This window comes from Ursus arctos, unplaced genomic scaffold (genome assembly GCF_023065955.2).
Source record: "Ursus arctos isolate Adak ecotype North America unplaced genomic scaffold, UrsArc2.0 scaffold_4, whole genome shotgun sequence".
NCBI lineage: Eukaryota > Metazoa > Chordata > Mammalia > Carnivora > Ursidae > Ursus > Ursus arctos.
Genome location: NW_026623056.1, coordinates 12,949,746 through 12,975,386, shown reverse-complemented (window position 1 = coordinate 12,975,386; position 25,641 = coordinate 12,949,746). Strand labels below are relative to the sequence as shown.

Below are 25,641 nucleotides of genomic sequence, written 5' to 3'. Positions count from 1 at the left end.
AATGTAAAGACTATCAAACTATCCAGTCTCTTTAACTTGAAACATATCTAAATGCACTCTACCTATATATTGTATAGTAAAGACCCGTTCATTCAACAAATATTTTTAGAGTACCAACCATGTGGCAGGAAGTACTATATTATGCTTATACATCCGTGCAAAAACAGATACACTCCTCTCCCCAAATATCCCTGATTTCATGGAAATAACATTGCATATATAGAGGCAGACAATAAATAAAATATGTATACATATGGAATGTTAGATGATGTTAAGTGTTAGGGAGAAAAATCATGGAAGGCCCCTAGGGACTGGGGTTTGGAATTTTAAATAGAGTGCTCAGCCATGAATTGAGGGTGGGGTGTGTGGGGAGTCTTTATTCACGGAGTGACATGGAAGTTAACTTGTGAGAGCTAAATCAGAACAGAAGTAAACTCTTCGGAAACCCCCACGCTCAGGCTATTATGTATGTAGGATGACAGGCTCAGTCTGTATTGATGGCCCCTGGAGAGACAATGCATTTTCCTCCCACTCTTCTTGCATCTGACCATCGACTCTGCTGGAATCTCCGTGGTTGCCGCTGCCGCACCTGAACGCCTTACACGACCACCACTCGCGGGCCCTTTGCCGCCGCGTGCGCGCATCGCCTTCGGGCCGCTCCCGGGCCCGCCGGGGACGCGCGCGCGTGCCCGGCCCCGCGGCCTCTCGGCAGGGACGCGGCCAGGAGGGCGGCGCGCGCCCCGCTCGGCAGCTGCGGCGGCGGCTGGTGTGAGCGCTCACGTCAGGGTTGGGAGGAGGAGGGGGTTCGCGACGGAGATAGTGAGAGAGACATGAGGCAGACTGGCAGGAAGCGAGAAAGAGTTCGGTGGAGAAGGAGTGAGTTTTAGAGACGCCCGGCGAAGCAGGACCTGCGCCTGCGGGTGAGCGTGGCCGCCTGGACTCCTCGTCTTCTCCGCGCGCTCTCCTGTGTCCGCTTTCAGCACCCCGAGCGGAGAACAGTTCCCGGCAGCCCACAGAGCGGCCAGGGGGCCACCGTGGCCGGGCTACCTGGAGCCTTTCACCCGGATCAGGGGCACCGTCTAAAACACAGTGTGCACGCCGCCTTCTCCCCTCTGTTGGTGTGCAAGTAAACACGGGGGAAAGCATCCGGCGGCCTCAGGGAGCCCTGAAGAAGCCCAAGCAGAATGTACCAGGGACACATGCAGGTAAGACATTACCATCGAACTGGAAAGAAATCTTGGGGGCTAATTTAAGTGCAAGGTGGTTCACTAAGTTATTGTGGTCAAGCGCTGCCTTCACACAATTCAACAAGTGAAGTGGTGCAACATGACCATGACATTTCGTCCGGTGCTATGGGTAAAACTAGACAGGTTTCTGAGGGTGGGAGAAGGGGGGCGGGGAAGACCTCGGAACTTCGATTGGGGAAGTTTGTTTTCTGTGCATTCCCTGAGCCTGTTTCTTTAAACAAGATCAAGGAATCCAAACAGAGGAAACCTGGAGATGACTGTGTTTCCGTTGTAATCCTATCGATGCAACTCGGCATGTATGTCAGCTGAAGGGCAAACAATAATTGGAAAGACAAGGCTTTTCTTTTATCATCTACAAAGGTTTCTTGACAATTAGAACACTTTGCCACTTTTGTATTATCTTTTAAAGCGATGATTTTTTAAAATGGTCTGTGCTGTATTTTCCCCTTTCAGATAGTGGGACACTGTCACCTACCCCTACAGTCATAGGATGACTTGGGGGGATGAATTTCAAACATATGTCCAAGAGGCTCTAATGTTTTTCAGGGGAGGTGCTGCCTGTGGTTATTAATGCTCCTCTGAGCTAAGCCTCTGCTTCTCTCAGACACATTCTACTCTCTTGGGAAAAATTATTTTAACCTTGACTCCAGTTCTCATTCAGACGGTTGGTTTTTCCTTATAAAGGCAGGTATACACTTTGGGGAAAAAACAAAATACTAACTCAGCTTCCTGAAGTATGAACTGAGTTTTTGTTTTTGTTTTTGTTTTTTTTTGTTTTGTTTTGTTTTTTGTTTTTTTTTTTTTTTTTTTTTTGGCTGTTCCTAAATGCTGTAGTCATCAGGTTTGATGTTTGGGCTTCCTTTCCATTCCAAAGATGGTCAAATACAGTCATCATATGTGGTGTCTTCACACTAGTGTGTAACGTGTGAATATTGACGATGTTGCTTTTGTGTCGTTGGAGCAATTGAAAATAGATAAACATGTTATTGCATTCATGACCTAATATTACCAAATATTTAGTTTCTAAGTCTGTGAGGAAATTCTTTTAGACTGTAATTTACTTTTATATAAAATGGTATTAATCAATTTCATAAGTTTTGTGAGATTTTTGAATCAGCACTATCAGAATTCCAAAAACATTTCCCATATTACTGACATCATACTGTTTTGAAAATTATCAGTGGAATTCTATCACAGTTGATGGATAATAATTAAGTCACTGAAGTATGTTTCTAAATATATATAATAGATGTGATCTGCATGTTTCTTATTAAAGCTACATTAATTGGAAAGTTTAGCAACAAAGAAACATTGCAACAATGACTGATGAAAAAATTAAAGGATTATTACTAGAGTTTTACGTTTCCATCTGCCCCTAAGAGTGATACTTACAATTTTATATATTACCTATTTATTATCCCTAAACAGTTTTTTCACAGGAGTAAAATAGGAAGGTTTTACTGAATAGAGTCAATCTTCAGAAAATTGCTTATTCACACAAAATTCATAATTGATTACTTGGGCAATTTACAAAAACTTTCCACATCATTTTTTAATTGTTGTTTAAATATGTTTTTGTGAATGAAGAATTAAAACAAGAATCCAGTAAATTCAGGCACCCAAAAACAATTTTAACCCAATTTTCTGACTATTTCAAGAGAGGATGTTATTGAAACTTGAATCGATTGTCTAGAACAATGTCTAATGTTTACTTTGAAAGAATAAACAAAATGTAAGATTCTTCATATGCTCCCAACTTAACATTTTTTTTTACTTGTGCACTGCTGTAACAGCAAATATGATGGCTTGCAGTAAAACTCATGAATCTTTGCTGCCAAGCTTAACTTGAAAACGTTACTAAATAAAGGCTGTAATCAATATGCTTGCCAAAATTTCAGAGCACAATACTTTTCCCCCTATTTATTATTGACCATTAATGTTAAACATAAAACTTCTAAAATTCAGTAGCTATTAAATTATATGATCATCTCAGTGGAACTTCCCCTCCCCCAGAAATAATGCCTATTACACCCTGATTTATAATATAGTTATTTACTTATATTTGAAAAGCCCAGTCTCTTTCCCAAAGAATAGAATTTAGCCTATAGACAAAATCTCCATTGTGTTGATATGTGTAGGTTAAATAAAGAATCCTTCTTTATCAGAGATAACATCATTCTTCTGTGTGTACCTGACTGTAATCACAAAGGAGAAGATATATAGCCCAAACATTCCAAAATATTTATTAAAAATCTGAATACATATTTGGTAAAATGGACCAGGAATGAGCAGATTTACTAACACTTCTGCCAACTCTGGAGTTCATTCGATACACTTGTGTTACTTGGCTGATACCTTAAAATGAGAATGAAACAAAATATTTGCAGTCATTTGCTATGCCTTCTAATTCTTCTCTTTTCTGTATCCAAGAGATTCTAAAATAAAATGTTTTGTAAATAGGCAGTCTGGAGTGGAGGAGGTATTCACAAGAAGCCTTAAGAGATAGTTTAATTTAAAACTCCTGTAGTGCCTTTGTTTTTACAACTTAATGATTTTGTAAATAAAGTCTATTAAGTCTTTCACATCTAGCTAACTCATCCAGTTTACCATAGAACCTCAATTCATTGTAAAAGCCACAGACTTTGAAAAACACACTCTGCTAGTTCATTTGAAAAGTTGACATCCATTACAGATAGATAGAACATATATTTCTTGGTTTCATTGTAAATGCCACAGGTATATTTCTTAGGAGCAGGGCCCTAGAGTTGTGCTGTTTTTCAACTGCCTTGCCACTTAGTTCCAAGGGGAATTTATCACCCAAGCAACTGAAGCAAAGGTTGTTTCTTTAGTGACTGTTTTAGATTTACCTTTTTTTTTTTCCCTTTTGACTAAGGGGGCCAATGGCGATTAAATATATTTTAGATTCAGTTCAGACCAAATTCTTTATTCCTATCAGATAACCTGCAGTGTTAATCCCTTTAATACCTCTGTATGCTCTGTACTGCAGTGCTTGTTTGTACATGTGCATGTGAATTAACAATGCCAATTAGAGCAAAATAATTATGTGTCTCTGAATATTTCCTTAGCTGAACTTTTTTCTTTTTTTCTGGGATGATATAAATATAGAGTAATGTAATTTCAATTTTGAACTAAGATTTGTTTTTTATTCTTAATGAAGCATGCTCAGTAATGTTTTTTGTTAAAAAACAAAGTTATTTCAGAAGGCAATCAAACAAAAAATCTATTCATAATTGTAACGGATCTTCATTATGGGCATTCAAAACCAGACTTTTTTGATTTATTTAAGCCGGCTGAGGAAACATTCCACACCCTCTGGCTTCACAAGACATTAACTAAAGAAAATTTAAATGATAAAAATTGTAAGATTATTAACAGCTCTGAAAGTAGCCATTTTATTTGTCTTCCCCCAAAGGCGTTTGTGTTTGTCTTTATTTGACTTTACTTAGCTTTTAAAAAAAATCTTCATGAAGAGAAGCAGCTTGAGTAACATGAATTATGTTAATACATTAGATCTGGCCCCTGGGGATTCATTTAGGTTCACTGGAAACAACAAATATAAGAAACTAATCCAAGATAAGATTTTAAAATGTTGTTTCAACATCTATAACAGTAGTTTGTCATAATTGAGACCCTAAAGCAAAACTGGAAAATAAGTAATATTTGTCATGGGTATCCACTTCTCTAAAAGATTCATTTTCTCTTCCTTGATGCCACCATTTTCTATCCTGTGTCATTTCCTTTTTTCAGCCTTTTTGCTAACAGAGATATAATTAATACCAGTACACCACATACACACATACACACACCCTGCAAGTGGTATTGAGAAAGATAGTTAATACCTGGTTGGTTAAATATCCAGATCACTGCTGATTGTTCAGAGCTCAGAGTATAATACAACATACCGCCAATGTTGTCTTATTATGTCATTTTTGACTAATCTTTATTAGTACCAATGTACCACTTTTCCTGTTAAAACTCCAGTAGATAAATGACCATTATTATTCTTCATGTGAGATTTTACTAAACTGATCATTTTCAGAGGAGACTCTTTGAAGATTAGTTTAGTAGAAGAGATGTTTTAAGGAGAATGTGGTAATGCTGGCCAGAGATGCTGGGGTTGGTTGTTTTGGTCAGGTGTAGCTGCTGCCTTCCCCTCTGTCCCCATCTCAAATGGCACCTGCCCCTTCTCCTCAAAATCTTCCTATGAATGATAATCAGCATTAATACTCATTTACTGAATGAATTTATTGTCTGAAATGGTACTAACTAGAACTCTCCTGAAGGAAATTCATGTACGGTGGGGCTGGTGCTCAAAATTATGACACAAGCTCCAGCAAGATTTTGAAGTGCCTTCTGATATATTTACAAGCAAATCATGCTTGATATGAGAGTAATACTGAGCTCTTAACACTTAAAAATTATAAGACTTATGGTATAATGTTGCAGAATATTTGATTAACCTGAAAATATCATTCCCTAGTCATACTGGCCAATAGTTTATATAATATACTTACTGTAAGAAACCCAATATGTTCTCCCTAGATTTTGTTTACGGTTTATAAACATTCTTCCTAAACACACGTGTTTTAAAGAAAAAAATTCCAGCATATGAGTGTTTTGAGTATAGGATATTTTTAAAGTAAAGATTAAGAAAAGGTTAGAACAGAACTTGTTACTTTTAAAATCCTGAATCTCTAGTATTACTACTGCCAACCTAGGAAACATTAAGATGTGATGTATCAGGTAGTCAAAACATCTGGCAGTCTGCTTTTTTAGACTTTTCATTGAGATCATGTGTTGCCAACCCAGGCATAAGCTAGAGCTGTTTAAAGGTTTTATATTCTAGAATTAACTTCTAGATACACTTATACAATAACTAGTATGCATTTCCTGCACTAAAAGTGAAGGTCGGTCCCAGCCTAATGTTTCCTTTTTAAGAGACTTAAGTCCAATCTGAGTGTTTGGGGACATCTAAATATGATGTAATTTCAAATACACTGATAAAGGAAATGAGGTTGCCAAATTTCTGAATATGTATCACCTTTTTATAACTCAGAATTTATTTACTATACATCATGTAAACCATGTATCAGGGACCAAGACCACCAGAGTGCTATGAATTAGGGGTTACATTTCTGTTAATGACCTTCATCTCCACTTTCCCCACTTCCACCCTTCCTCACCTATGCCATCCCTTTTAGTAAGGAAACCAAACGGAAAGTGTCTTTCCTCATTCCATTAAGAAAGATTTTTATATATTAAATATTAACATATTATACAGAATATATTGAGAAAGATAGTTAATACCTGGTTGGTTAAATATCCAGATCACTGCTGATTGTTCAGAGCTCAGAGTATAATACAACATACTGCCAATGTTGTCTTATTATGTCATTTTTGACTAATCTTTATTAGTACCAATGTACCACTTTTCCTGTTAAAACTCCAGTAGATAAATGACCATTATTATTCTTCATGTGAGATTTTACTAAACTGATCATTCGTATGTGGTTTTTTAGACAATCACTCTCAAATAATGAGCTCATTTAGATAGGAAGAGATGACTTATCCACCATTTCATGCAATAAAAACATATAGAACCGTTCCAGCTGCTCTGAAATAGGGTGAACCTGAGCCACGTGGAAGAGTTTGCATTGAAGGTGCATAAAGAACTCCCCAAAACTCCTGCTCATGCATATATAATTCTGGAAGGAAAAAAAAAAACACAGAAAAACCCTACAAGTGGGACCTGGTGTAGTGAAAACTTTTTTTTTCCAAATAGAATGCCATATGGTGACCTGTAAGTCATGAAGATTCCAAGAGATGATTGGTGTTATGATGCCAGAAATCTACCTAGGGAACCACAAAATTCCCACTCCTTCACACCCTCTTAAAAATTATATAGTTTTTAAAGTAACTGGTATGGTAGAGGAATTCAAACCATTTCATATGAGTAATGATTGAAGGAACTGGGGATGTTTAGCTTGGAAAGTAAAGACCCAAAGAGACCATGATGACTCTATATAAATGTTTGAAGTGTTAATACATAGGAAGAGGCTACGATTGTTGTGTATAGCCTTGAGGGTTAAAACTGGCATGGTATCAAGGTGAGATAAAAATTTCTTCAAGGCAATGATAATAAGAAGACCCTGGATGCATTAGCCAGTTCCCACTGAGTGAGATGCCTATTTGGAGATGGATAAAGCCTAGAGTGAAGGCGGAGCTCAAGGTGGGCACAGAGTCCCTGTGCACACACAGGCCTCTGTTCCTAGACCATCATGCCTTGTGGACAAAATCCAATAAAAAGCACTATGTGATGGTATATGTGTTTGCATGTGCATGTCTGTGTGTCCCACCAAAAGTGGTTGTAGTCCACTGAAGTAATGATCTAAAATAAGCAAAATTCATAATGTTCTGGGGGAATATTTCCTGGTTACCTAGAAGTAGACAGAACCATGCCAGTATCATCATGCAAAGTGATCAAAAATGGTAAAAGGTCAGAAAATATGGAGCCTCTTTAAGGAAATGAGAAACAGGAAAACATTTAAACATTATGAGATGATGAGGATGACAGAATTGCAAAACATCTTTTTTACTTCCTTTCACATGGGTGTTAATTGTAACATGAATGTTTATACTGAATGTTATCCTTTGGTCATGTGGGGATGTGATATCTGATTGGGCAGGTGATTATATGCACATGAAACACCTGGAAGCTTGTTGGAAATGCAGAATCTCAGGTCCCATCCCAGACCTACTGAATCAGAAACTGAATTTCTCAAGATACCCAGTGATTTATATGTACATTAACATTTGAGAAGTAATGGTCTGAAAACACGTACATGGAGAACAAGGCCTGATCTACTGCACTGAGACCCTAGCGAAAAGCTTGATTCTTGGGTAGCTTTCTGAGATCACAGAGGCATGATGATATCCCTGACAGAGGGGCTGGTAAGAGCAGCTATCACAATTATGCTTGAATAAAGTTTCTTCCTTTTATCCATACCATAACCGTCACCCAGTTGGTTGTAGTTTTTCTGTCTGGAGAAAACACAAAAAACCTTTTATGTTCCACCTGAATAAAACAAACCTTCAGGTAATTCTCTAAATAAATGTCCTCATCCCATTAAATCTTTTCTTCTCCAAGATAAACAGCCCAGTTCACTCAATCATTTTTCATAATGACATTTTTGATGTTTTAATGCCTCCATGGAAGTATGGCCCTCTGAGCAAGACACACTGCTCAAGATGTGATCTCACCAATGCCAAGCACTGTGAGACTGTTTATCTCTTGGGAAAGACATCTATTCAGACAGCCTAAGACTGCTTTAACATCTCTAGACTATAAGTTGTTCTCTAAATTGTTTTGATGTTTCTATTCTCTGAATAACTTGGAAGTTATCTCACAGTTGCTAATCTTTATACCAGAATATCTTGGATCCAAATGTGCTCATTAGAATATTCTAGGTTAACAGTTCCTTATGTCTCCAACAATTACACTAATATTCAGTTTTTGAGGTCGTAGAATCCTGAGTTTGAAAGACTCTTGAAAGTGTTCTGTTCAACCATCCCATTTCACAGATGAGGAAATTAAGGTTTAGAAAAGTAAGAGATTTGCTCCAAAAAGTCCCACGAAGGTTAGTTAGCAGAGCTAGCACTGGAATGAAAGCTACCTTACCCCAGTGTGCTATTTCCATTACACTATTATTCTTTATTTTGACATTTATTACAAACAAAAATCTAAGTGAAAAGTAAAAGCTATAATAAACTGCTAGATAGTCCCAAATATCTAGGTGTTTGGCATTTAGTCACAAAAATTGATATTTTCCTGCTTATCAGTTTTAGTATAAGTATTTGATATTTTATGTATTCAGTTTAATAGTCATTTGGCTGGCAGGGGGAGAAAGTCTGCTCGTAAGTGTGTTTTAAAAAGTGGAGCGATAAAAAATTTTAAAAATAAAATTAAAAAAAAAGTGGAATGAGGCACCATGAAAAGTTGTATCATTTATTTTCCTAAGAATGTTCCTCACTGTCTCTCCTTGGACTGGCTAGATTAACCATTTGAGTGGACTGGTTTGATAGGTTCTTGGAACTAACTGCCTAAATATACAAGTAAATCAAACCCCAGGGTTCTTCACTGTAAGCAATGGGAACCAACTCTGGCTTATTTAAATGGAAAGGGGATTTATTAAAAGTATATTTGGACAATTAATAGGCATAGGAGGAATGATGAAAATAGAAAAATCACCATTTTGCAGTCATCATATTAAAAATTGATTCAAGCAAAAATGATAAATGGATGCTAAATCTGAGGAAGGGGGCATTTTGAGGAGAAACAGAATATTTATATAACATCAAAATATCAACCATCTTGGGGTGTCTGGATGTCTCAGTCAGTTGATTTCTCTTGATTTCAGTTCAGTCATGATCTCAGGGTGGTGAGATCGAGCCCCACATCAGCCCTGCACTGAACGTGGAGCCTATTTAGGATTCTCTCTCCCTCTCCCTGTGCTCCTCCCTGCCCTCCACTCACGTACTCTCTCAAAATAAATAAATAAAATATTTTTAAAAATATATAGCAACCATCTAAATTATAAGAGAAAAAAATAACTTTTCAGTGGAGCAATTGGACAACACCCTAATTAAGTAATCAAAGTCAACATCACCAATATAGCAATCATCTGCATGCCCATCTCTGGATGTGATGGCCCGGGGAGGACACAACATCACTCATGTAGTATTACTGCTGAGAATGCACAACTTAAATCTAATCATGAGAAAATCTCAGACAAACCCCAAATGAGGGATATTTTATAAAGTAAACAGATTATGTTTGTAAAATTGTCAATGTCATGAAAAACAAGGAAAAACTGAGATGTTTACACATTAAAAGAAGACTTAACAGGTATGACAACTAAATGCAATATATGATCCTGGATTGGATCTTGGACTGGGAAAGAAAATTGTGATAGAGCACACTGTTGGCATAATTGAAACTTGAATATAGACTGGAAATTAGATTAATATTACTGTTATGTTTCCTGAATTTGAAAGCTAAACTATGGCTATGTAAGAGACTAGCCTTGTTTATAGGACATACATCCTGCAGTATGAAGGGGCAAACAGGCATAGTGTATGTAACCTACTCTCAAGTGATTTGCAATAATGAAAATAATACTATGTATAATATAATTACATATAGAGAGAGAGAGTGAGTGAGAGAGAGAAGGAAGACAGAGAGAAACAGAGACAGAAAGGGAGAGAGGAAAATATAGCAAAATGTTAAAAATTGATAAATCTGGGGAAAGGGTATTATGGGAGTCCATGGTTCTATACATGCAATTTTTCTGTAGGCGAGGTATTTTTTTCAAAATAAAAAGTTTCTAAAAATGTTTTTTTTTAAAATTACATTGGGGCACTCACAGACTTCTAGAACTAGGCTTGGAATGGAGAGACCAAACAGCAGTCAGGGCACACACAGCCTCAGTCAAACCTTAAACTAAGCTAGTGAAGACCCCACTGCTGTCCACAGAAAAGAAACATCAGAGCTTGCACCCCTTACACCCCAGACTTGAGCACTGGTTCAGCTGCTCACCACTGCTACTGCTGCCATGGAAACCCCACATTGGAGCTTCAGCTGCTCCTCCACCCACTGCCAGGATGAATTCTGTACCACGACTGCTTCTGCGTGCCCCCAAAGCCCAATTCAAAGTGTGGACAGGTGTGGTTGGTTGGTGGAGTTGAATCACACATCCATACCCTATTTGCAAGATAGTTTGGGAAAGTGCGTATCTGCTTATCACCAAGACTCCACAAATGGTCAGTTTTCCAAATTCAGAGTTTAGATTTGGGAAAGTTAAAAAAAAAAGTCAATGCCCACTAAAAGGTGTTATAGATATTGCTTGAAAGTAAAATAGACACCTCTCTAGACTTGACTAAAGTCCAGTCTGCCTTCAGGGCAAATAGTTAAAAGAAAATAATTTTCTTTAAGCCTGTATTTGGTGCTGCCTGCTATTACATGCAAGCCTATAGGAGAATATAGTAAAGCTAGAGTATATTGGTTTATTAAATCATGCAGCAAAAAAGAGCAGAACGATCCCTTTATCATTCATCAATGTCCATCTACGGCTCACTCCTATTCTTTTTGAAAAATTGGAAAGAGCTCTGTGAAGAATTTAGTAATTAATCAGGGAATTAAAATACATATCATGTACTTTAGTGATAAGAACATTTTTTTCCTCCAATGCAGGAATTTAATGTGGAAAGCTGGGCACATCGATGTTTCATATTAATCCAAAGGATGATTATAATCAAAATGCCCTGTGCCTTTGAGTCTTTAATACTGATACGCTGTCTCTTATGTAAGTCTTTAGGAAGATATACGTAAGACAAAAAGAAAGTGTTCTTAAGAACACCTAAGCTTAAGCTCAAGGAAAGATTAAAATAGAAGCTTAGGGATATAAAGGTCTTTGGAGTTCACATACCGTAACTTTGTCATTTCACATTGAGGAAACTGAGGGCTCGGTCTTGATAGAATTAATTGCCTCTCCTCAAAATGAAAACAAAATACGCTGAAAGGCTTTTGATGGCATGTATCATACATTGTTTAATAATCCTCACATTTGAAGAGGCTATAAAAACACACTGGTTAAGAGCTTGCGCTCCAGTATCAGACAGCCCAAGGTTCAAATCCTGGCTTCCCTACATATTATCTGTGTGATCTCACTCTAATAACATACCCTCTCTAAACCTCCCTTTCCTCACCTGTGACATGGAGACAATGAATGTGCTTATGCATTGTGACTTGTAAGGATTAGCAATTTTGTTTTTATGGAACTGGCAAAGTGTTATATATACATTGTATGTGCAAGAAGAGGTTTAGCCATAGCAGTGCCTGTTATAATTGGTTGTTTACAGTGGTGGCAGATGCTTGGTTTTCTTATTCTCCCATGGCTCTGCATTTTTTCCATTTCCCCATCCCAAATTCTCGCCTTCTGTATGCTGAGTATTTACTCACCCTTAAATATTGCACTTAAAGTCTATCTCCTCAGTGAGTGCTGCTCTGTGCCCCCGCTGGCATTCTCCCTTGTTCTCCCACACAGAATTAGGGGTGTCCTCCTCAATGTTTTGTTAGTACCTCTAATGCATCACTCATACCAATAATTAACATATAGCTGTAATTACTTATTTCTGTCCATCTCCCCAACTAGTAAGCCTATCTGTGGCAGTGACTATATCCAATATGTCTTTGTATCCCTGGAGACCACTAGTGCTAGGAACATACTATTAATGTAGTATTTACTGAATGAATGAATGCATGCATGCATGCATGCATGAATGAATTGGTGAATGAATGGATGAAAGAACAAAGGAATAAAATCTGAGAAAAGTCTCTTTGTCCTGAGTAAGGACTCCAAATGCAATTAGGATGGTCTTCTTGATTCTAAGACACACACAGCCCCAGAATCTGGTCTATCCCCATGAGTTTCAGAAGCAAATGCATATCAAGTAAAGTTTCCACATACTTGAAAGGGAATCAATTACAGGGAAACCTTATAAACCTTATAATTAGATTGCCACTGTAATTAACCAACACTCTGCTGTCAAAGCAGTCTACGCAGTTTAATGGGTTCAAACTCTTTAAAGCCTGAGGACAGTCTGGAGCTGCAGATTTAGAAATGTAATAGATTCTCCTAATGGTTTCTAACTATATCTCTAAGTGGCCAAGGTCATTTGAAATTAGAATCTATGCCTCTAAGGTTCTAGACACCTCTTCACCACCTCAGCTAGTTGTCAACAGCAATTTTGATCATAGAACTAACACACACACCCATGAGACGTGCTGAGATGACAGAACATCACAGTTAGAACTGCCCTAGGAGTCCATCCTTTGCTTACACCCAGTTGTAAGGGTTGCTTACACCTCCAGAATGGACCTCCCCAGTTATACACACACACACACACACACACACACACACACACACACACACACATTATTCCAAGGATCCAAGGAAGTAGCTGTACTCACAATGGCCGTCCAAGAGACGTGTCAATTTTGTAAGCCTGTCTGAATATGGAGATCTTCTTTTTATGTCTCCCACAGTTACTCTGGTATGGGAGCCTGAGAGATGGAGGAGTAATTCTTCCCATCAGATACAGGGTAAAAAGATTCAAATATCACATGTCACCCCTTGCTGTGTTCCCCCTCTCGCTGGCTGTCTCCCTTTCTGTCAAATAAATAAATAAAATCTTTAAAAAAAATCACATGTCAAAGCTTTCTCTAATAGAGGGGAAATAACTATGCCAGTGATATGTGCTATTTCTGACCAGATTAGAAAAGGAGATCTTCTCTGGGGAGCCAAATACACAGACTCTCCTTTTCCTTGGAGGTCATAGTCCCATACCCAGGCACACAATTTAGCAAGTGAAGTTAGAAGGTTGGACTTCAGACCTGAGTTGTGCCCCTTCATCCAGACATTCTTGCACAACCAATATGTACAGCCATATATATGACTCTGAAGGGAGTCTCCTTTACTAACATTCTAGTCTCTCTCTCTCTCTCTCTCTTTCTCTGTGTGAAGGTGTATGATGAAAGTTGAAGAAATGAACTCCATTTTATCAAAGATAATTCAAACACAGACTGTATGTGAGTTTGCTGAAGTCTTTATGGAAGATGGTTGGCTTAGAGGATTACTGGCTTTCCTTCCGGCTCTAGGATTCTATTTTTATCAGGTCCTTAATTAGTAATATAATACATCTCTGACTATTTGGGCAGGGCAGATTTCCCCAGTTCACTAATAACCATATCTTGGAATATAAATTTAAAAGTTTTGCTAGCATCAAGATACTTGTTATTTCTTATGAAGTTGAAGATCAACCTCCCCTAATTCTTCAAGGGATGTGCTGTTTGGGAGGATCTTGCTATTCCTCTTCCCCTGCCCGTGTTCTACAAAAAACAAGAGATATTTTTCTACAAAGCTATCCCCAATATGGCAGAACTCTCAGCTAAGACAGAATACTGATTGTCTCTGCTGCAATAGTCACATTTTGTGAGACCTTTATAAAAGTTAATCTTCAGAATGCTTTAGTGAGGTTGGCAAAGGATAGATATTTTATCTTCATCATGCTGATAGAGAGAATGCAGCTGACAGGGTTTGACTGCCTCACCCAAACTCCCACATCAAATCAGTTGGGGGACCAAAGTCTGGGTCTTCTGGGTCTTTTACTCTATTTCTTGAGCCCATGTAGCAAATTCAGGCCATGTCTCCACATCAGTACCTCACCTATCACAAACTAACTCAACTAACAGGGGACAAAAAGGATTTTGCAAGTTTTCTGGAACATTGCATGGCCTTGGAGGGTAGAAATCTCTGATGCATTCTTCCTATCATTTACACAGGATGCTAACTCTATACAGCTTTATCAGTTCTCTGAACTCAGCATCTGGGCATATTAACTTAGTACCTTGAGCGTATCCTTGTTGTGTGATGGGGTGCACTCTGCTAATGGAGTATGGGGCAGCTGCAAAATATACATATTTTTGTGCAGAAAGCCTCCTTAGAATCAGAAGTATCCAGCAGGCCAGTGGAAATAGTGAGGCTGTGGAATTAACCAGAGCTCAGAAGCCTAGTGTAAAGTCACTATGTGTTGCTTGTGTAGAAGTAGAACCTTGGGTTTTATGTATAAGCTAAGCCAAAATATCCTCCCAAAAATCTGTCACTTACCTAAATAATTTACTTTTATGTTTTATTTTATTCTTTGCTATTATAAAAAGCTCAAAAATAGTACAGTGGTGAACCAAATGTTGTATGTTTTACTCTAATGCTTTAACCTCTATTAAACCCGTCTTTTAAATACATGACTTTAACATTGAAAAATTAGTCACTGTTTATTTGGGGGAGGTCTCTTTTTTTTTTAAGATTTTATTTTTATTTATTTGAGAGCGAGAGAGATAGCGACAGAGAGCACAAGCAGGGAGGAGAGGGAGAAGCAGGCTCGCTGTGGAGCAGGGAACCCGACATAGGGCTTGATCCCAGGACCCTGAGATCATGACCTGAGCCAAAGGCACATGCTTAACTGACTGAGCCACCCAGGTGCCCCTGGGGGAGGTCTCTTAATTTCGTCTCCTCTTAGAGATCCATTTTTTCAGGGAAAGAGCAAATACGAACTTTGTTGAAAGAGAACTTGTAAATGGCAAGATCGAGATAATGTGGAGGAAATATGCCTAGATCTTACTGATCTCAACTGATATTAAAATATCTAACTAAAATGGAACCACTGATCCCTGATTTCTTAAAATTGATTTTGAACTTTCCATTATTTTAAGAGCAGGTCAAGAATTAACATTATAAAAATCAGAATGTGATATTATTGATCAACTAACTTAATGTAAAATTAAAAGTACCAAAATTAAAGTCATGTGTTCTTTCATAGTTGATTTCAGGAATCAACTCCCATCACATTCATGTGATTATATCCTGGCTTCAGAATCAAATAAGAGAATTTAAATGTTCTGTGTTATATCAAGGAAGCATTCACTAATGTTCTGTTTTAAGAGTTAAAGTACACTCTTCTGTATCTAGTCAGTCAAAAGTTATTATTTTACCTGAGGCTTGTACTCCACATAATTCTGCTATTTTACTTATCTTTTAGAAATAATTCTGCCATTTTTAATAAATGTTTACATGAATAGGCGGCCTGTTTGCAGGTAAAGAAATGTTAAAGTAGCTAAGCTAAAAAAAAAGAGTTAATCTGGCATCTGTGCTCATTCTAAATATATATCTACAAACAAGTTTTTTGTTTGTTTCCAACTAAATACCAGTATCAGTAACTGACTACCTCTACCTGATCCAGCCCAAAGTCACTGTGTCCCAAACTGTACTCGTCACCACTAACAACCTCCATAAAACCTGCCTCTTCTCCTGTTTTCCAGGATTGTTTAATAGCACCACCACCTACTCAATTACTTAAATCAGAAACCAGGAGCCACCCTCTCCTCTCCCTCTTTCATCTACTCCTCTTTCTCTCTTACTCCCCAAATCAAATCTAAATGCTCTAACTCTTACTTCCTAATTCACTCCTACTCTGCCCTATCCCTCCATCCTCGCAGCTACCATCTTAGATCACTTTATCACCTTTACCTAAAGAGTCACCGTGCCCCCCCCCCCAACTAGTCCTTTTGCCATCAGGGTCATATGTATCCTACCACTATCTTTGCTACAGCATTGATTTGATCATATCACTCTTCTACTTAAAGTTCTTTCAAGGTGCACCACCATCTAAAACAGTGTTTTTCCGAATACAATCTTCTGTAGAATCATTATCTACAATACTTGTTTAAAATCCAGATTCCTGGACCCTGCTGTAGCCCTCCATGAATGGGCCTGACAATGTTTGCTTTAACAATCTATAGGTGAATTTAGTGCACACTAAAGTGCAAAAACACTGGCCTCCAGAATAAGATACGACTTGTAGGGCCTACTTTATAGCCCTCTCATTTACAACTTCCCCATAAGCACTCTGGACCCTAGCCTTGCTAAATTTTGGTGCTTCCCCAACTGCACCTGTGCTTCCATGTCTCTGGCCTTCTCTAATGGTGTTCTCTGACCAAAGCACTCACCATCTCACTGGCTTAGCTAATCCCGCTTCATCTTTCAGAACTCAGTTCAAGGGTTATTTCCTACAATGAGTCTTCCCTGAGTTGCCAGGGCTAGGGTAGATACCCTCCTCAATGCTCTCCTGTACCATATGACTGTGCAGACTGCTGTCTCACTTCCCTTCACCCTGTTCTCTGCTGAGTTCCCTTGGCTGTCTTGTTCATCTTTTCAACCCTGGTGCATAGCACAGAGCCTGCTTATGGTGAGTGAGCAAAGCCTGAATAATCTATTTAGTTTGATTTAAAGTTCTGGAGATTCTCATAAACCATCGTAGACCAGTATAGACTGAACTTCCTATCTGGGAACTTTGAAGATGGAATTAAATTAAATTATGAAAGTGGACTATAGGCATACCTCACTTTATTGCACTTCTCTTTATAGTACTTCACAGGTATTGTGCTTTTCACGAATTAAAGGTTTGTGGCATCCCTGCCTCAAGCAAGTTTATCAGCACGTTTTTTTCCAACAGCATTTGCTCCCTTCATGTCTCTGTGTTACATTTTGATAATTCTTACAATATTTCAGAATTTTTCATTATTAATATATTCCTTATGGTGATTAGTGATCAGTAATCTTTGGTGTTACTGTTGTAATTGTTTTGGGACACCACGAACCATGCTCATGTAAGACAGTGCACTTAATCAATAAATGTTATTTGTGTTCTGACTACTCCACCAACTGGCCATTCCCCTGTCTCTCTCTCTTTCCTTGGTCCTCTGTATTCCCTGAAACACAGCAATATTGAAATTAGGCCAGTTAGTCACCTTATGATGACCTTTAAGTGCTCAAGGGAAAGGAAGAGTCATATGTCTCTCACTTTAAATGAAAAGCTAGAAATGATTAAACTTAGCGAGGAAGGTATGTCAGAAGCTGAGGTAGCAGTTTGCCAAGTTGTGACTGCAAAGAAAAAGTTTCTGAAGGGAAGTTAAAAGTGTTACTCCAGTGAACACATGAACAATAAGAAAGCAAAACAGCCTTATTGCTGATATGGATCAGGTCTGAGTGGTCTGGATAGAAGATCAGACCAGATATAACATTCCCTTAAGCCAAGGCCTAATTCAGGGCAAGGTCCTAACTTTCAATTCTATGAAGGCTGAGAGAGGCAAGGAAGAAGAAGAAAATTTCAAAGTTGGCAGAGGTTGGTTTATGAGGTTTAAGGAAAGAATCCATGTCCATAACATAGAAATGCAAGGTGAAGCAGCAAGTACTGATGTAGAAGCTACAGCAAGTTATCCATTAAGATCTAGTTAGGTTAGTCGATGAGAGAGGCTACACTAAAGAACGGATTTTCATTGTAGGCAAAATAGACTTCTATTGGAAGAAGATGCCATCTAAGACTTTCATAGCTAGAGAGAAGTCAATGCCTTACCTCAGAGCTTCAAAAGACAGGCTGACTCTCGTATTAGGGGCCAATGCAGCTGGTGACTTTAAGTTGAAGCCAGTGCTCATTGACCATTCCAGAAATCCTACAGCCCTTTAGAATTATGCTAAACCTATTCTGCGTCTGCTCTATAAATGGAACAACAAAGCCTGGATGACAGCACATCTGTTTACATGACTTACTGAATATTTTAAACCCACTATTGAGACCTATTGCTCAGAAAAAAGATGCTTTTCAAAGTATTACTGCTCATTGACAATGCACCTGGTCACCCAAGAGCTCTGATGAAGATGTACCATGAGATAAATGTTATTTTCATGCCTGCTAACACAATATCCATTCTGCAGCCCATGTATCAAGGAGTAATTTTGACTTTCAAGTCTTATTATTGAAGAAATACATTTCACAAGGCTCTAGCTGCCATAGATAGTGATTCCTCTGATGGATTTGGGCAAAGTAATTTGAAAGCCTTCTGGAAAAGATTCACTATTCTAGATGCCATTAAGAACATTTGTGATTTATGGGAAGAGCTCAAAATATCAACATTCACAGAGTTTGGAAGAAGTGGATTCCAACCTTCATGGATAACTTTGAGGGGATCAGTAGAGGAAGTAACTGCAAATGAGGTGGAAATAGCAAGACAACTAGAATTAGAAGTGAAACCTGAAGATATGACTGAATTGCTGCAATCTCATGATAAAACTTTAACAGATGATGATGCTCTTCTTATGGAAGAGCAAAGAAAGTGGTTTCTTGAAATAGAAACTACTCATGGTGAAGATGTTGTGAAGACTGTTAAGATGGTAACGAAGGGCTTACATATACTTGGTTGAAAAAGCAGCGGCAGGTTTTGAGAAGATTGACTCCAATTTTGAAAAAAGTTCTACTCTTGGTAAAATGCTATTAAACAGCATTGCATGCTACAGAGGAATTGTTCATAAAAAAGGAGTCAATCAACTAATCATTAATCCTGAGTAATGCATTCAGATTTCTGTCTGATCGATGAAAAGGGGTAGGACAGGTGTGAGAAACCAAAGAAATAATATGAGCCAGCAGGCAAAAAAAATGGATCCCAAGCCTCTTTTGCCCTAACTACTCTACAATTTGGGGAATACCTCTGAATCTCTGGGAGTACCAGTTTTCTGACTCACAAAATAACTGAACCCAGTACTGTTATTTTATTATTCTAAACCAAAATTTAGTAAATTAGCATTCTGAGATATTAATGCAATAAAAAGCAATTTCAATAAATTATATGTAGTTTATTATATATATATATATATATATATATATATATATATATATATATAATATGAAACTTGATTTTAGGGAGAAAAACTATTGATCCAACTTACCATAACATTAAACCAATATTATATTTACTTTTTTTCTACTTAGTTCTAATATTTTGTCATGTGGGTTTAAATTTCTTTTATCAGTTAATTGCATGATTCACTTATTATATGAAATGGTAATCATCTGTTTTTCATCTCCATGAATTATATTATTATGAGTGAAATGAATGTCATAGCATTATTTGAGAAGATGGCCTTCACATTTTCTTTATGGCTTTCATAGACATGGGAAAACTTTTTGAGTGAGGTATTCAAGTTATAGCATTCCCCACCTGTGTGACCTTGGACAAATTTCTTAACCTCTCCAAGCATCTCAAAATAGAAAACTGAAGCATACAATAAGTCATACAAAAGCCTGATTGATTTCTGACTCTTGACAATAAGGACACAGGTTTATTGCCAAATTTTAATACTGGATTCTTTACTTAAGAAATACCTTTATATTATTGAGGGTGAAAAAAAGCGTTGCTCACAGTATTTAATTAATACGGTGTCTCATTTAAACAGTGACTAGCACGTCCCCTTTTAAAAAATTCTACAATAATATTATCATAATGGAAATTAAACCTTCAAACTAATTAATGGAATAAGTTGGTTGTGGTAAGAAGTATTTTTATGTCCTTTCATCCCTCTGATTTCCTCGGTGAACCCCAAAGAAATGTAGGTATGGGTGTGCTGCTCATTCGGTATGGCACGGATCCTTTGTAAATTGTCTTCGGTATACACATTTAAAGATAATTGGAGGAGCAAGTATGATTAGAAATAGAAATGGGAAAATAGACCCTGAAGCTATGTTTCTACCTTAAATCACTGAAATCACCTTTTTGAAAATTTAAAATAAGCTGACCTTGTAAGTCAAAAGTAGAGACCAGAAATTAAAACTCTAACCAGAGTCAGGAGCAACCTTTTGCTTTCCTTTTATGGGAAACTAGCAAATTTAGTATCTCAGGGCCATGAAAGTTTTTGACTAACATTGATTTTATTAGAGGAAACCCCCCCAAAAGAAACACTGATCAAATGGGAGGAATACTTACAATCACATTTGTGCTCCAGAAACACAGAGACTTTAGAGTTCAAATTCTTGATTTTTTCCCCAACTGTGATTACATATAGCCTTAAGTAACCTGTTTGAACCATTCCATGGCCCTATCCACAGCTTGTTTGATGCTACCCTGCTTAGTAACGGAAAAGATGATTTGTCCCTTCTTCCCTCTCACTTCCCACCCCTATACACACAATTAAAATAGACACTAATACATAGAAATAAAGGAAATGCTTTCTATATATTGGCTATTTACATAGGACTGTAAAGTGTAGTTGGTTGCACTGATCTCTGTGGCGCCAAAATGCCTTTAATAGTGCAGTCCAGAAACCCCAGCCCTGCTGTTCTGGATCACAGTGAAACTCCCCGACAACTTGAACTGAATCTACAACAATCTCCATGAACCATCCCAGAGGCAGGGGGAGCCCTTTGAGAAGCATAGCAACTGGACGTCACCACATAGGACAGGCAGGCATGGATGACCGGCTTCTTGGGAACTTCTATGTTGTACCTCAAGCCTTCTGTGAATTGGTGTTCTGCTTTTCAGAGCAGCAGCCAGTCTCCTATTACAGTGAACAAGGTCTCCAGGCCAGGCCAACAAAAGCTCTTCTCCTCCTCCTCCCTAAAAACGGACCAAACAAAAGACAGGTTTGGAAGCAACTGCACAGTCACAAATGTTTCACTAGAAAAGAAACAATTATGTTCTGATTTATATCAGAGTTTATGTTCATGATGCCACAGTCAAGTCAGAAGGACAAGTCATATCACCAACAGAGGTACAGATTGTTAGTTACTTGGCATTTCTGGTAATTGTCAGTTATAACTGGTTAGTGGTAAAGCCAGGACTAGCCTCCCAGTGCTACATTCAGTCTTATTTCTTTTTGAGTATGCTTGCATGAGCTACACACGGGCCAAATTGGTTGCAGCCCACTCAATAATAAGGTTAACAGACCTACCAAATGATGGAAAAATTGAAAGTATAAAACTAGTCATAACAACAATTAATATGTATTTTTTATTCCTACAAGATATATGATATACAGATGCAAAATCAGAACACTACCTTTGGAGGGAAAGGACATTCTCCTGTAATATATATGTTCCATGCAGTACCTGACACACTATACAGCCATAATAAATATGAATCACTGAAATCCAATTTATTTTCTGGCTACACTCCCAGGAAAGCTTATCTGATTTCCAAACTGTGGGTGCTAAAATAAAATCTGAGAAACACAGAGTGGAATAAGAAATAGATCTCTTCTGCATATCTGATAGCCACTCAAACTGAGTCCTCATTCTTCGTCTTACTTCTTCCTTATTTTGAATACTGATCCCCTTCTCTGTACCTAACACATCTCTAAAAGGTGATAGAAGTAAATACCCATTCATTCATTCATTCATTCATTTATTATCAAATATTTCTAAGCATCTTCTCTTTGTATAGAAACAAAGCTTTAGGGGCTACTGGGTGGCTCAGTCAATTAAGTTTCTGCCTTAGGCTCAGGTCATGATCCTAGGGTTTGGGGATGGAGGTCCCCCCGCCCCCCCGCCCCTGCATTGGACTCCCAGCTCTGTGGGGAGTCTGCTTCTTCCTCTCCCTCTGCCCCTCCCTGCCTCATTCTCTCTCTCTCTCACTCTCTCTCAAATAAATATATCTTAAAAAAAAAAAGAAACAAAGCTTTATGATAAGCCCTCTCATTAGGGAATGTAAAATTTATCTGAAAAGACACAAGAAAACTTACATACAAAGATCTGGTTTAAATAAAATAAGAAAACCAAGAATTTTCACAAGACAATATAATGAAATGTAAAGTATATGAAAAATAAGCATTTAAAAATATGGCTCAGTTGCTCAAGACTTATAGAAGTAGTACTCTCAGTTTGAGAGTAAATTAGTAAATCATGTATCTATTATATTGAATTAAGTATCAAAAAATGCTCCCCAAATAGAATAGCTTTTTTTTAAATTCCTCTATTGAAAATGGGAGCTTTTCACATAGTTCAAACTGACCACAGGTTTAAGATATATTTTAGGAATATATAAAGGGAGAGAAATCTGTGAAGGCATCCTGGGGCTTGAATCAGTAATCCATATATTCTTTTTTTCAGTAGCCTAGAAGTTATGTGAGGAAAAATGTCCCTTTCCCAAAATAGCAGCAAGAAAATCATGAAAGATATTTCTGTCCGGGGATAGGTAAACATTTAAGTTTGGTAAACAGGCATTTCAAGCTATTCATAAGTCAAAAATATAATGGTATAGTGTTTCTCCTGATTTCTTTCATAATAAAAAGTTAGACTCAAATCTGTAAACAGACCTTTTTTCCTTTTATCATGACACAGCAATTTAGCCACTAGAGAGAATCTTTTATAGATTAACCTAGTATAAAATTTCAGTGTGAAAATATAGCTTCATATACAAATATAACATGTTAATGAATATTATTCACTCTTTTTACAATAAAAAATTTTAGCAATAATATTTTAAGTTAAATATTTGACTTCATGGATCAGTAATGCTCTATTCTTCGGGATTCCCATTGATTTAAGTGTATTGATTAGCAAAGCAAACAACCCAGACAATAAATGCAAAATTATTTACACTATAAAAATGTTCAGATACTGATGCAAATAAATCAACTAAAGTAATAAAGAGCAACATTTAAGAATAATACTTTAAGACTACGTGTAGTCTTTATATCCTAAAAGTGGTAAAAATCTATCCGCAATCTTCTGAGTCCTTGGAAGCTCAGCATCATTCACCTTGGAGGTGAAGGTCAAGGCCAAGCTCTTACTAAAAACACATCACTTCCAGAGCTAAACCTGGATCTGGCTGCCCTGGTAGTATACATCTACTTCTTTCAAGAGAGAAACCAGCAAGAATTTTCTATCTTGTTCATCCTTAGACAGATAACCCAAGCAGATATATTCAAGGACAAATCAAATAATGAAATTAAAGGTCCCTTGTGGGTAGACATTCCACGTTGGCACCTTTCAAGTCTCATCTATTTTAAATTAGAAATTCCTTAAAGACAGCAGCTGGATGTTAAACATTCACATATAGAGAGAAATAAATATAGGTATAAAAATATTTCATAACACTGTGGTGACATTTAGTTGATAGGATGTTAACTTAAACATTAGAGATAGCAGCAAGGATTTATATAAAACTTTGAATGCTTTTATCTAACAATCGATCAAAGTCATTCTTCTCCATGGTATGACCTGCCACGTTTTCCTGGGGATAAGATTGAGATACCAGAATAAAATGAAGGATAGAATTAAGGACAAAAAGTTGGGATATTTCATGTTCTGTTGGTGGTGGTGGTGTTAATAGCATTTACTTCTTGCTTTGTATGGAAAGAAATGGTTTTTTTCCTCAAAGTCATGCCCATTTGTTGTTGCCTAAATCACTATTAGCCATTATTTTTCTGTCTTTATAAATTTAAGCCCAAGTACTCCCATTATATTTTTCTATAATATCATGTGTTGATTATTCATTCCACTTTTACTCTTTTACTTGTTCATTATATGTTGATTGAGTGCCTACTATGTATCAAGACAAAAGTTCAGACAATTCATTTCAAAACTCTCTCATCATTGCCTCCCATTTTCTAATTTGGGTCCTCTCTACAATTTGGCCTCCTCAGCTGTACAGTGAGGAGATTAACATACAGAATGGTCTGAGGGTCCTTCCAACTCTGAAATTCTGGGTCAATACAATAAGGCATCAGGGATGTTGCTTTGTTTTGGTTTTTAATAATACAGATTATGATCACTTAGCTATGGACGCTTGTACCATGAATGGAATGATGCTCATTCCTCTGTTTTACTGAGAACTGATAATACATAACATTACATCAGAATTTAAAATTTAAAAAAAAAACCTTACTTTGGAGAAAACAAGTTTTTGTAAATTATAATTAAATTCCAGTAGCTCATTCTCTAACTTCATAAATGTGGGGTTTGAGCCCAGAAAATCTATCTCCAGGGTTTACCCACTTGTGTCGACTATTATCAAATAAGCATATTTTAAGCATTTATCAGAGTGGTAGCAGTAAAGGATGCAAAGATGAATCAGGTATGGTCCTGTCCTCAAGGGGTTTGCAAAGCCAGCTCATCTTTCAGCAAAGCATTTCTCTAAGGCTCTGGTAAGGATGAAGGCAGAGCCCTTTCTGCCCAGAATCCCAGAATCCCTCCAGCACTTCGTCCATTCCTTTCTCACAGCATTTGTGTAAGTGGATTATTGGTATTTGTGTTCGCCTCTCAGATCCCTTGCTTGAAAGGAATATACATTATTTGCAATACTATTCCATGTTGGTGCTGAATAAAATAGTTTTTAAATAATGGAAATAATACACTGATGTTTATATGTGGGAAACATCTTATGGAAGTACAGTGTAAGGATGAAATAAGAGCCTTTGGTGAAAAAGCTGCAATTGCAAGATCAAAATCACCATAATAATCCCAATTCAGATTTCAGGGAGATAGAGATTTTTCTCTACCAAAAGGAAAAGAATTTAATGGAGAGAGATTTGGCTTGTATTTTCACTAAGTACATATAAGATAGAGCATACTTTTTATTATGCATTTTTAAGACTATCCTTATGTGACTTAAGGTTTAGCTTCTGTTAAGTCAGACTACTTTCTGTGGTTTATTGTGTGTGTGTGTGTGTGTGTGTGTGTGTGTGTGTGTGTGTGTGTGTGGTGTTGTTGTTGTTGTTGTTGTTTTACAAGTTCCCAGATTTAAACTTCTGACATGCTTTCTGGAAGCTATAACCTTCTGGCTTGTTTAACTGAAAGTTTTAATTAAAGTACTAGCTCCACATGCCTATAATTTGGGAATGTCGTGTCTCCTTTCTTTGCCTTTTCTTGGCATAACTCATGTACATTGCACATTGTTCCTTAATTGAAGCACAGAATTCAGAAGGATGGTTCC

General features: G+C 37.4%; 1 protein-coding gene across 1 annotated transcript in view; it reads left to right on the top strand.

Moving 5' to 3' along the window:
- Positions 1-730: 730 nt before the first annotated feature.
- Positions 731-25,641, top strand: part of PEX5L (peroxisomal biogenesis factor 5 like) — a 220,109-nt gene continuing 195,198 nt past the window's right edge. The window contains exon 1 of the mRNA XM_057306551.1: positions 731-1,205. Coding sequence (XP_057162534.1) covers positions 1,185-1,205 — 21 coding nt within the window. The 5' untranslated portion in view covers positions 731-1,184. The remainder of the gene's footprint in view (positions 1,206-25,641) is intronic.